The 13,992-nt window shown below is 41.9% G+C and overlaps 1 protein-coding gene across 8 annotated transcripts in view; it reads left to right on the top strand.

Moving 5' to 3' along the window:
* The window catches only part of TNIK (TRAF2 and NCK interacting kinase), a 376,662-nt gene that overhangs the window by 317,400 nt on the left and 45,270 nt on the right, over window positions 1-13,992 (top strand). For all 8 annotated transcript variants that reach the window (XM_032847930.1, XM_032847923.1, XM_032847929.1 and 5 more), the window contains 2 exons: window positions 2,034-2,140; window positions 13,183-13,346. In XM_032847930.1, the coding sequence (XP_032703821.1) occupies window positions 2,034-2,140; window positions 13,183-13,346 (271 nt within the window). The remainder of the gene's footprint in view (window positions 1-2,033; window positions 2,141-13,182; window positions 13,347-13,992) is intronic.

The following is a 13,992-nucleotide window of genomic DNA, read 5'->3' as shown; positions in this document are numbered from 1 at the left end:
GAAAGCTCCTTTAGCCCAGGTCATAATTTAACTCCTGAGCATAAAACCATAGGGTGAAATGACTAGCCATCTACTGGACAGAATAATCCTGGATTCGTTTCTTTTGTTTTGTTTTTACCTATACCCATTGTTACTCATTCCAAAAGTTGTCATGAAATGTGGCTACGCATCTCACTGCAGACATCCTGGAAGCATTTCAAAATACTAGAGAAATTTTTGTATTACGTTCTTCTTGGTTCTTCCTTTCTCCTGAACTTAGCATAGGAGCTTTGCCAAATGGAATGTCCCACAATTTCCGGAGGTCAATGCCATTGTTGACACCAGGCAAAAAGAACTTTTTACCCAATGATTGTCAAATATTCTTCCTCATCTTCCACTCAAAAAGATATTAGAGCAGCATTTCCATGACTTTTAATGTCAAAGATAGGTCGGGCAGGGGAGTGGCCCAAGAACTGGGAAAACGGAAAAGGGACGTTATTGGTCTGCTCTCTGAAAACATGCAGGCATACATTTCTAACTCTGGGAGAAAATTTGACATTCATATAAAGATTTTAGGTTTTATGAATTTGTTAGACTCTTTCTTCTCGACAACTATTTAAATTTACAACTATTTAATTTCTAATTAAAATAGAAATAAAATTATTATTTTAAATTAAATAAATTATTAAATAATAAATTTCTATTTTAAAATATTAAAGTATTAAATAATAAATTTATAATAAATAAAAATAAATTTAAATTAAATTATTATTTTTTAAAATTATTAAAAATAACTAATTTTTAATTTTTATTAATTAATACAACTATTTAATTTAATTTACAACTATTTAAATTTCCTCTGCCTACTCATGATCTCTGTCAAATAAATAAATAAAATCTTTAAAAAAAAAAAAAAAAGGGCCCCAAGAGATAAATGAAGATTGAACCACCCAACAAATGTTTAATCCAACCAGTTATGACGAGTTAGCTACATTTCCATCTCCTGGTCACTTTTTTTTTTTTTAAGATTTTATTTGTATTTATTTGACAGAGAGGGAGAGATCACAAGCAGGCAGAGAGGCAGGCAGAGAGAGGGGAAAGCAGGCTCCCCGCCAAGCAGAGAGCCCGATGCAGGGCTCCATCCCAGGACCCCGAGATCATGACCTGAACCGAAGGCAGAGGCTTTAACCCACTGAGCCACCCAGGTGCCCCTTCTGGCCACTTTTATAAAGTATTATTCTTTTCCCTTATGTTGGACCCCTTTAGTACGCTTTAAATATTTGATTTCACTAAAAATGTTTAATAAAGTGAAGCAGACTTGAATTCCCATCTTAGGCCCTTGTCAGATAAGCTAATAATGATCTCTTTTCCCACTGTGTGCCTAATAGTGTGCACACAGTCTTTTTGAAGACCCTGCTGGTGTTTTCAATATTAATTCTGTTTTGTAGTCCATTTGCAAATTGACTTTCCAAGGCACAGTATTTGCGAGGGGGGTTGTTTTTAATTAATGACTGCAAGTTGATTAGGAAGTAGTAACACTTAGGATCCATTGAAAGAGTTTCTCTGAGCTCCTGAGCCTGTGGCTTATGTCCCAAGTTCTAGCCTGATACCCCTCTTTCACCAGATTTCATCATCTCCTTATCTGTTTATCAGTTGGGGTGGAGTTCCGCTTCTCTGGATAACTCTCATCTGATGCAATTTCTAATGATCAACTGAGTTAATGGTACCCCGGAGAAATTTCTGGTATCTGCCACTCTTACACAAGCAAAGGAGGTCAAGTGTTTTAGCCTGGTGATAAAAATAATTAGCTTGGTCTGCTTTTTAATTTGTTTTTAAAACTGAAAACCATTCTCCTAAATTGCTGAAGGTGCCTCTGTGCCTTTTGTGTGATTTTGTTTAGGGAGTTAAAGATTTCTTTGAAACATAAACACCATGTCTTTCCCATTTCTGATAGTTTCTGTAACTCCTGGTAAATTTTAGAAAAGGGTTAGGCTGCTGGAGCCTATGGGAGCTATTGTATGGAAAATATTTCTGAATTCTGGTTTTTCTTTTAGGTGCCTCAAAGAACAACTTCTATATCCCCAGCGTTAGCCAGAAAGAATTCTCCTGGAAATGGTAGTGCTTTGGGACCCAGACTAGGATCTCAACCCATCAGAGCAAGGTAAGGCAAAGAAGATGGTTAGGGTGAAGGAAGAAGCCCCCGCCTGTTATTGTCATTATTGCTTTCTTAAAAATTGTCCTTTTTTTCACTTCAGAGACATGTTGACTGGCCTCTTGGATAGTAAGCTTTGGTGGGTCCAGAACACATATCTTTTATTTCTTCAGTAGCCTTTCAGAGAAGTCAGTGTTGGCTTTTCATGATCAGTGGCTTGTAAGACCTAAGCCTTTCTCCCAATGGCAGCTCATGAATGAATAAGTGAGGGCATGACAAAATGAGACAGTCCAGAAGCCAAGCAGGTGTGCCTCACTGGACAATTTTAAAAATTGCGGAGTAAAATTGCAAATCGAAGTCTGGTTGGAATGCCCCAAAGCATCACTCATGAAGTCAGCACAACAAGATGTCCTGGTTTGAGGTGATTTTCAGCTTCAGGTCAAGAAATGTGCAATGGGAGCCAGGAAGACACTACAAAGTCCGGGGCGCCTAGGTGGTTCAGTGGGTCGGGCTTCCCACTCTTGATCTCAAATCAGGTCTTGATCTCTGGGTGGGGAGTTCAAGCCCCATGCTGGGTTCCATGCTGGGTGTGGAGCCTACTTTAAAAAAAAAAAAAAAAAAGCCATTACAAAGTAATTGCCAAAGAAATGCATTAGTGGCCAGCCTCAGGGCTTCCTGGCTTGGCAAATTACAAAAGGACTATTTTCTTAGCAAGAAATCACCTCCGTGGCATTATGGAGGGTCACTGAGATACATTTATGCTTCTACTGCTGCTCTGTGCTCTCCTAGAATTTTCCATCAACCATGGATATGCGTACAATCAGGAAACTGTATCCCCCCACCAGTTGGTGTAGAAGTCTCAGGAGAATCTGGGAAGTAAACAATATCTTGACTGTATCTGAGCTGATTTTATGTGGTAACAGATGCTGTTTGCTGCTCTAGTTCTGTGAGCTTCCTTCAGATCTTTCATGATGAATACACTGCTTTTTAGGATCAACTGAAATAGCAAGTGGTCTCTGCTGAGACTCTGAAAAGGATGAGCTTGGGCAGGCTGTTACATTCTTCACTGTGTTCATTAGAGAAGGACTCTCCCTCGCTAGGAAGAATGACAGACTAGAAACAAAGCTTAGGATGATTTGTACCTATCTTTAATATATGGGATGCTTTTGATGGTGAAGCTCTAATTTTCCTCTTCACATGAAGAGCTTTAGGAAGAGGTTATTCCCTAAATAAGATAGAACTGTACTAAGCACATTCATCCCTTTAGGACAAAGAAGTTAGCCCATACTGAGTGGATATGATACTTGTAGGAAGCTTCGAACGGACCATTTTTTCCCAGCGACTTGTCAGCTTCTCCCTGAGCTGATGTTGCTAGGCATTGCTGAGGAGACCAGAGTGTTCTGTGACCCGGGAGCCAAAGGAACAGCAGCCCTGGGATTGCCGGTGTGAACTTTGTTCAGTCCCCCTCTTCCAGCAGCAGTCAGCCCCCAATCATCAGCACTTCTTAATCTTTTGGACCCTGCCCTCAGGCTCTGTTCATTGGATCAGGTGCTTGGAATTTTTGCTGCCGGTAAATCCAGCGTCATTTCGACTGTCTTTTTTCCTTCTATCAGCCAAAAAGAAAGAGCACTGTCATTATATAATCAAATAAGAAAGCAGCTCTTTGTTCCCACTGAAGTGTTATTTCAATGACATTAGGTCCAAGATAGGTGGTTTTTGATGGTCAGTGGCTTGTCAAACTGAGCCTTTCCCCCAGAACCACTTAAATTTGTACTTTGTCCAAAGAATGCAGACTTTGTGAGATAGCCAGCATTTTTTCTGCTTTTCTGAGGGATGGAGGGAGGGAGCTAAGAGGTAATAATTATTTACCTACAATGAAAGTCAGAGGGATTGTGGGGGAGGGGGATGGGAAATCCACATCCCTGCCATGTGCAGTAATCCTACAAAGCACTCTGCTGCTTTTTTTTTTTTTAAGATTTTATATTTTATTTGAGAGAGAGAGAGGAAGAGTACAGATGGAGATGCAGAGGGAGAAGCAGACTCCCCACTGAGCAGGGAGCCTGATGTGGGGCTTAATCCCGGGACTCCAGGATCATGACCTGAGCCAAAGGCAGACTCTTTATTTATTTATTTATTTATTTGACAGACAGAGATCACAAGTAGACAGAGAGGCAGGCAGAGAGAGAGGAGGAGGAAGCAGGCTCCCTGCAGAGCAGAGAGCCCGATGCGGGGCTCGATCCCAGGACCCTGGGACCATGACCTGAGCCTAAGACAGAGGCTTTAAACCACTGAGCCACCCAGGCACCCCCCAAAGGCAGACTCTTTTTTTTTTTTTTTTTAAAGATTTTATTTATTTATTTGACAGAGAGAGATCACAAGTAAGCAGAGAGACAGGCACAGAGAGAGGAGGAAGCAGGCTCCCCACTGAGCAGAGAACCCGATGTGGGGCTCGATCCCAGGACCCTGAAATCATGACCTGAGCTGAAGGCAGAGGCTTTGACCCACTGAGCCACCCAGGCGCCCCCCAAAGGCAGACTCTTGACTGAAGCAGCCACCCAGGTGCCCCTGAACACTCTGCTTCTTGTTATTACCTATCTCCGAGTGACCAGCACTTCAGATGTGAATCAGATTTTTGCAACTCTAGATTGGATTGCATTTTTTTAAAGCTGTAGGATTTGGTTTATTTACTGTGATAAAGATAGCTTTAGGTCACCTTTGCTTCATTGAAAAACACCCTAAAACACAGTGGTCCGATAGAGTAACAATTTATTATTTCTTATGGTTCTTATATATTCTTTCTTATGGGTTAAGTTAATGACTTTTAGTTTTAGTTTTAGACTTTAGTTAATGACTTTTTCTGCTGGTCTCACTTGGGCTCACTTAATGCAGCTACACTGAGCTGATGGGTCAACTGTATTGTCACGTGGTCTTTCATCCTGGTCTTTACTGTTTGCCAAACTCAGGACAACCTCCCCTCAGTGAAGGCCCCAGTGAACAAGACCTTTTCAAGCCCTTGCTTGCATCATCTTTGCTGATGCCCTGTTGGCAACCTCAGTCACATGGCCAAACCCTGAGTCGGTGTGTAAAGGAAACACACGGGCACAGACAACAGAGATGTGATTGGTGGCACGCTTTACCGTAAAGCACACTCTCCTGTTTTTACTGCTCTTGATGAAGTTCTAATAGTTCTTTTTGTACCATTTTTCAGGCAGTTATAAAGCCATAAAAAGGCGTTGCTTTGAAATAAGTAATCCTTTACAATGGTATTTACAGTGGTATAAGCTGTATTTCTTAGAGTTGGTCAGTATTCCTTTTTATCCTCCCAGCTCTTTTCCTTAAAATGATCCTTTTTTTTTTAAAGATTTTATTTATTTATTTGACACAGAGAGAGAGATCACAAGCAGGCAGAGAGGCAGGCAGAGAGGGGGGGGGAAGCATGTTCCCCACTGAGCAGAGAGCCCGATGCAGGGCTCGATTCCAGGACCCTGAGACCATGACCTGAGCCGAAGGCAGAGGCTTAACCCACTGAGCCACCCAGGTGCCCTCCCGCCCTTGAAATCATCCTTAAGGGAGAGTGGGAAATTGGCAAAGTAAAAATGGATCCCAAGGAATATCACACATGTAATAAAGGAAAAATTCAGGGTGTTTTATTGTTATTATTTTTCATTTGCTAAATTCAGTAAATGCATATGAAGGACCTGTTGTGCGAAGGTGCGCATGGGACCTTGGGAACCAGTGACTCAACCAAGACCACCTGAGTCCAGGGCCTCCAGGTCAGAGGATATACCATACCTGCCACTCTTCGGGATGACAGGCCTTATTAGGGGCAAAATTCTGTTCCTTGCCTTGCTTTCTTATTTTGCTTTGGGGTAAATATGTGAAATGACTTATCTAAAGGAAGCAAAAGAAGGTAGAGACTCTCTTCTCCTGTGGCAAAACTTAGGGATCGCAGGTTTAAGGCAACAGTGTCTGAATATGGAGGGAACCTGGGTCCCCGAGTCCCCACCTGGAGAAGAACCACCAAGGAGAGCGGTTCTCTTGGTATATATTGTGATACAAGTGAGAATTAAACCACTTTGTGCTAAGCCAGTAGGAAAAAGAAAGAATAGGAAGCAGAGGCTAATGGTCACAAAGCTCGGTTTTTGCCTCTTAAATTCAAGTTTGATGAACTCCAGGTACTGTGTGCAAGACGTTGTATATTCTGTAGTGACCGCAGATTATGTGATAATTTCTGAGAATGGAGGAAATGGTATGTTTAAATCAACAAATTCCTTGGCACCCTGAATGGAAGATTCTGGAGGTGAATTTCAATGGCTTTGTGCAAGCATGTACCTGTAACTCGAGGCAAAAAGCAGAGCTTTACTATTTTCAAAAGCTTTCCTTCTCCCAGAGAAAAACTTGCAATTATGTCACTCTTCCCCTGTCTTCACACACTACACGAAATTGAAAGGAGCCCTGTAAAGAATAGGTTTTAAAATAGGTATGTATCAGCCAATACAACTTTAGTTGCATTAGTTGGCCAAGAAAGTGTTACCGGGTGACCTCTGTGCATCTCTGCCTTCTGCTTGGTTTGGGGCAATTTGTTGCTTATTTGTTTGTTTCTGTAATAAACACTTCTGGAGCATCTTTATGATAATGTCAGGCAATGTCTGATGTGCATTTCCAATGGTGACTTCTGTAAACCATACAACAACTCTGGGAGGTGGTGGCCCTAGTCACCTCCATTTTATAGAAGGGAGATGGAGACCAACACAGGTTAAGTCTATTGGCCCTAAGGTGACAAGGTTCCTAAGTGATGGAGCCACCATTTGAACCTCCAGTTTGAACCATTGCACCCAAGTCCACACTCTTAAGTACCATGCTGTGCTTACCTGGTTAGCGACAGACATAGCTGGCATTGCTGCCTCCTGTGCCCAGAGGAGAGAGGACTCTTGATTGGCTGACTGACAAGACACCATCTTGCCTCCACCTTTCCCACCGAGCGATCTGCGGGTTATGTTAGTAGCCCCTCTTCATCCTATGGTTATCGATTCTCCTCCTGTGATACTGACAACCTTTGAAAAGTTATCGTCCCCTGGGACCTATTTATAGCCCCAAAACTTTCCTGCTCAAGCTGGTACTCACGTCATTATGTGCACGTGACAGTTCCCGTCCCCAGTGGTTGCTGTCTCCGTGATAGCACAGTCAGTCCCCAGGAACCCCAGCCCCTGTTCCGACCTTCCCTCTCATGCATGCGCACATCATTGTGCGGTCCTTAACCTGCTGTCTGGGCTCCCTGCTGCCTTATGTTGTCAAGGTGATCATCTGAGTCCAAGTCAAGATTTGACTTGTTCATTTTTTAAAATATTGTTTTAAAAAATTCCATGTACTTTATTATTTAACTTTGATTCATGTGTTCCTTTAAAGCAAATTAAAATTTGATCAAACAAGTATATTCAGAAAATGAAAAGATTTAAATTAAGCCAGAAACACCCAGTCAAAACCTGATGACTAAATGCTTAATTTCAAAAAATAATTCTCTGTCCCATCCCAAACCTCTGTTCCCATGGCTCATTTGGTCTCATTGGCTGTGTCATCAAAGAACAAAGTAGAGTGAATTTTGGCAGTCAGCCAGTTAATTATAGAGTTGGCCCAAGTATTTGGGCCAAGAAATCACTTTGTAATCCTAATTTTCTGTTTTGACTTTTTATATGATTTAAGTAAATGGAATATTTGCCACATTTTCACTTTACTGTGTGTTTTATAGAGCAAACAGCATTGTCTGTGGGACGGCAAATGTCTGAACTAAAAAGTTCAGACTAAAAGTTAGCATTTAAAAGAAATATATATGAATGTTTTCAAGTTTTTTCACATTTGGATCTGAGTAGTTACAGTTAATATGTGACCAAAGGAAACCTGTTCTTTCATAGAATCCTTCTGAAATTCCCTCTAAAAGCATTTATCTCAGACCCCATGGCCCCAAGGCCAGACCATATTACTACACAATAAGGAAAAGAATAATATGAATGGTATGACATTTTCTCAAAATACTTATATTCCCCCCCAAAAAAATTAATAAGGTAGAAAAAGCATTTTAAAGTTTTCCTGATTTCTACTTGGCATTATATAGAAATGAAATAGTTTTTTTCAGTCTCCAGCAGCAAAAACAGCAGCCTATTAAACCCAGCCAGCACCCATGCTGGTGAGCTCCAGCAAGGAGGACTCGTGCTAATGAGGCCCAGGTCAGGGATTTAATGCCCGTGGGATCCAATTAATTTCACACAGAAAGAGGCTCTGAGTCCCATCGAAGATGTGTGCACATCCCAGCTGCTTCTGCCAGTCCCCGTGCCCCTCCTTGACAACCGTGTCCCAGGCCTTCTCATCAGGACGGTGGTGGCCTCCCATCTGGTCAGCCTGCCTCTCTCCCCAAGCCGGACAGATGGAACCCTGCCCTGGGAGGTCTGTGTGCTCTGCCCAGCCTTACAGGCACTACAGCCTCAACTGTCCACCCCTTCTGATGAGCCAGTCTTCCCAGGAAACCTGACACAGATGTGGTGCTCCTCCCTACTCTTCTCTCATGGTGGTGTCCTCCCCATACCAGCGAGCCCCAGGAAAACCCCAGCCCCTGTGTCCTCACTCAGCTCCTTCCCCCAGACTTCCTGCTCCCCACTCCAAGGCCCAGTCAAGTCCTGTCCCCATGGTGACCCCACCTCGACCACTCTGGACCACATTCATTGTTCCCCAAACACTGACAATACTTGCAGGTCCTTTCACACACGGCATACAGAGGTTTGCCTTAGCCACTGTGCTCTCCACTGCATGTTTCCCTTCTCTAGAATTATCCTGTACCTCATACCTGTGATGGTGCTTTTCTCCATCCCTCATACTGGTCAAATGAGGCTCACAAAGTAGGTGCTTCATAGAAAGGTGTTGGTTAAAGGATTGAAGGAGTGCTGTGTTCACACAAACAGTTGGGAAAAATCTCAGAGCTCACGGCTACCCTCTCCTCATAGCTGGATTTTTTTTGTTTTTTGTTTTTTGTTTAATTCAAGGAACACTACATTACCATTCTATAAAATGGAAGCAACTACCAAGAAGCCTTAGTGTGTCCCTCACACTCAATCTGCAATACAGTTGGTTAGCAATAGAATTTTCAGAAAAAAGTATTTGGGGACTTTATTAATTTTATTCCTACATAATTAATTAAATTAAATTAATAAAATTTATTTCTATATAATTAATTAAATAATAAAGAATTAATCAAATAATATAATTAATTAAATAATTAAACTACCACTGTTTAATAAGAGAAGAGCAAGAATTTATTATTGGGGAATGACAGGAGATAAGATTTTTTTTTTTTTTAAGATTTTATTTATTTATTTGACAGAGAGAGAGAGATCACAAGTAAGCAGAGAGACAGGCAGAGAGAGAGGGGGAAGCAGGCTCCCTGCTGAGCAGAGAGCCCGATGCGGGCCTCGATCCCAGGACCGTGAGATCATGACCTGAGCCGAAGGCAGAGGCTTAACCCACTGAGCCACCCAGGTGCCCCAATAAGACTATTTATTTAAGGAGAATTCAAAAGGTAGGATATTGTGCAAGTGTTATACATTTATCATTTTAAGTGTTCTCCAAATCAGAGCTGTTTCTAGTATGGAACCAAATCTATTTGAGCCAATTAAATGATAGCAGTTTTCACAAAAATAATTACTGTGCAGAGGAGTTCCATAACAATATTGAGAATTTTAAACATTTTCCTTAAACTTGATAATTACTTCTGCTGCAGTTGGTCATACTGCTGGGTTGACTTAGCAACGCCTTCACCATAAGAACTTAAAAGATAAATGTTGCCATAAAGTTTACATTTATATAATCAAAATTAGTAAGTTATGGGGATATCTTTGTTTTTACATGTGTTTTTCAGGGCCACCAGCCATGTCTTCCAATAACCCGATATTTAAAAATGTTCGTAACTTAGGGCATCTGGGTGGCTCAGTCGGTTAAATGTCTGCCTTCAGCTCAGGATCTGATCCCAGGGTCCCGGGATCGAGCCCCACATCGGGATCCCTGCTCAGCAGAGAGTCTACTTCTTTCTCTCTCTCTCCACCTCCCCCTCTTTGTACTTGCTCTCTCTTTCTCTGTGAAATAAAAAAAAATAAAATCTTTTTTAAAAAAAATGTTTGTAACTCGACCAAATGTTTTTGGCAGATACCTCAGCAAAAAGCAAGGATCTTGTGTTTTCGAAAAAAATTATTTGGTCTAGTTGCTACTATAGTGATGCTGTTCTGTGGCCAGATTTTTGGCACACTAAAATGCAAATGTCTCAAGGGAAGAGACCATATTATTTTCATTTTTATACATGAAATGTGGGAGACCCAGCACAGTTCAGAGTGCACTTGACATTGTCGAAATGAGCGGAGCAAGATGAAAGTGTAAAATTACATTTTAACAGGACTTCCTGCATTAAAAATCATGTCTCCATTCACACTGTGGTGACTATTAGCAAAGATGTGCAGTTCTGTTTGGAGAACCGAAGGCATTGGAAACATGGAGGAATCCATGGGACAGGTGGCTGGCAGCAGATTTGAGCTCTTGGTTTCAGGTCTCACTAAATTACCGTTTAGGCCCAGCATTGTGAAAATCTAAAGGAAAAATGAAAAAGCCTGGGAGTTATAAATTAAAAAGACCTTTCTGGAAACTTTGAATGAGGAGACTGCTTATTTTTATAACAAAATCATAAAAACCTGAGCAGTTGTTTCCCACCACTGTCCCAGTACAGCTTCCACAACCACCAAGAGTGGCCACCCCGGTGGCCCTTGCTTACTGCCCCGGGCTCCCAGCAGGCAGAGCAGGGATGAAATTGGCTGGGCGTGACCGGCATGCTGGCGGAGGGCAAGGGCTGTATCTTGTTCATCATTGTCTCTCAGATGCCTGACCCAGTGCTGGTTATGACCAACTGAATGAGCAAATAACTACCGTTTGGGCAGTTAAGCTATGAAAGTGAATAATACAGTAAGGGCTCATCACAAGTGGGGACGACTAGTATTGTTCTTGAATTAGCGCTTAGTAATAATTCTTTAAAACACACCTCCCTTTGATAAGAGCCAAAGTATATAAAGACTTCTTGAAAGAAATTTAAAAATACGAATGTACCACTAACCACATAAGCAAAGAACTTGATTAAGCAATTGACAAAGAATTATAAATGGTAAATAAATGTGAATAAAATTATTCTCCCTCAAAAGTAATGTTTTATTTTTTGTTTTTTTCTTGTTTTAGTTTATTTTTTTAAATTAACATATAATGTATTATTTGCCCCAGGGGTACAGGTCTGTGAATCATCAGGCTTACACATTTCACATCACTCACCATAGCACATACCCTCCCCAATGTCCATCACCCAGCCACCCTACCCCAAACACCCCCACACCCACCAACCCTTGGTTTGGTTCATGAAATTAAGAGCCTCTTATGGTTTATCTCCCTCCCTGGTTCCATCTTGTTTCATTTTTTCCTTCCCTACCCACCCCACAACCCCCTCCCCTGCCTCTCAAATTCCTTATATCAGAGAGGTCATATGATAATTGTCTTTCTCTGATTGACTTATTTCACTCAGCATAATACTCTCTAGTTCCATCCACATCATTGCAAATGGCAAGATTTCATTTTCTTTTGATGGCTGCATAATATTCCATTGTATATATACATACACCACATCTTCTTTATCCATTCATCTGTTGATGGGCATCTAGGTTCTTTCCATAGTTTGGCTATTGCGGACATTGCTGCTATAAATAGTTTGGCTATTGTGGACATTGCTGCTATAAACATTCAGGTGCACATGCCCCTTCGGATCACTACATTTGTATCTTTAGGGTAAATACCCAGTAGTGTGATTGCTGGGTCATAGGGTAGCTCTATTTTCAACTTTTTGAGGAACCTCCATACTGTTTTCCAAAGTGGAAAATAGCTTGCATTCCCACCAACAGTATTGCAAGGTTCCCCTTTCTCTGCATCATTGCAAACATCTGTTGTTTCCTGACTTGTTAATTTTAGCCATTCTGACAGGCGAAGTGGTATCTCACTGTGGTTTTGATTTGTATTTCCCTGATGCTGAGTGATGTTGAGCACTTTTTCATGTGTCTGTTGGCCATTGGATGTCTTCTTTGAAAAGTAATGTTTTAAAACAACATTAAAACAAGATACTTTTTAAAAAAAGCAAATTAGTGAACTGCTCGTGATAAAGTGTTGTTAACGATTCAGTAAGATGGACCATTTCCTACACTTCAGCAAAAACTGGTGAAACCATTACATGCTCGCGTACAAACATATGCAACACACACATCCCAGTTCATGTCTTTCCACCCAAGAATTCCAGGTCTGGAAAGGAGGTGGGGATGGGTATTTGTGTGCCTGGAGAGATATCATTGCGGTGTCGTGTGTCAGGCCAATGTACTGGCAGTACCGTAATATACAGCTGTAGAGGAACGGTTCGACTAATTCATCCACGCACTGACTATTAAGCAGCCATTGTTGTTTTTGTAAGCCTAAGGAGCTGCTCCCAATGCAATGTGAAGGGGAAAAAGCAAGCTGCAAAACTGAACGCATAGCATGCTTCCGTATGTACAAGAGGAAAAAGTCTAGAAGATACTCCACCAAATAGTAAAATATAGCTGTATTTCTCTTGGGTCAGAGATCGCATATGTTGCTTTCTTCCCCCCCCCCTTTTTAAAATCTTCTATTATGTTTCAAGGTTTGGTTGTTTGATTTTGTTTTGTTTTTACAATGAACAGGGGAATACGGGTTTAAAAGAAAGCCTCCTTTGAAGAACACCATTTCGGAGCTAATACTTTAGTGTGATGACCCAGCTGGGTCAGGAGTTCATCCCATCAGCAGTATGAGGCTGGGAGCTCCACAGAGAACGACGTGACTGTCATTCCCAGTGACCCTTTCCATGCAGGGTGACACAAGGGCTCTGCCTGCTCCTCTGTACCCGGGGCGGGGCTGGACTGTGCTTGTGTCTAGGAATGGCGAGGTCTGGAAGTAGTCACGGTGCTCTGCCTTCCATACAGCAACCCTGACCTCCGCAGAACTGAGCCCGTCTTGGAGAGCCCCTTGCAGAGGACCAGCAGTGGCAGTTCCTCCAGCTCCAGCACCCCTAGCTCCCAGCCTAGCTCCCAGGGAGGCTCGCAGCCTGGATCGCAGGCAGGATCCAGTGAACGGACCAGAGTTCGAGGTAAGCTTTCCCCTGCCTTTCCCTGACAGCGCTGCCTCGGGCAGAGAGCGATGGACGTGGACTCAGCTCACTTCCAGATTTCTGTGCCTCCCCACTCCTGGTGTGGCCACCACTGTGCAACGCTACAGAGTCCTCTAACTGCCCTTGACCTTGGTCTCCTTAGATGAGAGAACCACCATCTCTGGTCCCATGTGTGACATCAGAGTTTGCACTAAATCTTTTCTCATTGCAGGTGATGTTGTTTTCCAGGAAGATCATAGATTATTGGTCTTATTTGAAAAGATCATCACTTATGAGTCACCTGAATTGCCATTTCCATTTGTTGCCTGTTTCCAGTTTCATGTACCTCCAAGTATCCTCTTTTCCCATCCATTATGCCAGTCATCCTTCTTTGGTATTCTGAATATAGTTCATAATACTAAGGATCTCTCAAAGTGAAATTCTGTAAAGACTAACATAGAATACATATGCACTTTAGAGAAGAAGTAAACCCTTTGACTTAAAAAGTATATTTGACTCTTTGGGTTATTCCTACTCAAGAGGAATAAAAAATGAGCCTCTCCGACCATTTATTCAAGTCTTTCATCACTGTGCAGTTCTCATTAATGAAGAAGCTTGTGGAAAACAGCAGAATGGCCAGCTAATT

Source organism: Lontra canadensis, unplaced genomic scaffold, assembly GCF_010015895.1.
Source record: "Lontra canadensis isolate GAN:19392208 unplaced genomic scaffold, GSC_riverotter_1.0 scaffold196, whole genome shotgun sequence".
NCBI lineage: Eukaryota > Metazoa > Chordata > Mammalia > Carnivora > Mustelidae > Lontra > Lontra canadensis.
The sequence above is the reverse complement of the archived record's forward strand: the minus strand, read 5'-3'. Positions and strand labels throughout refer to the sequence as shown.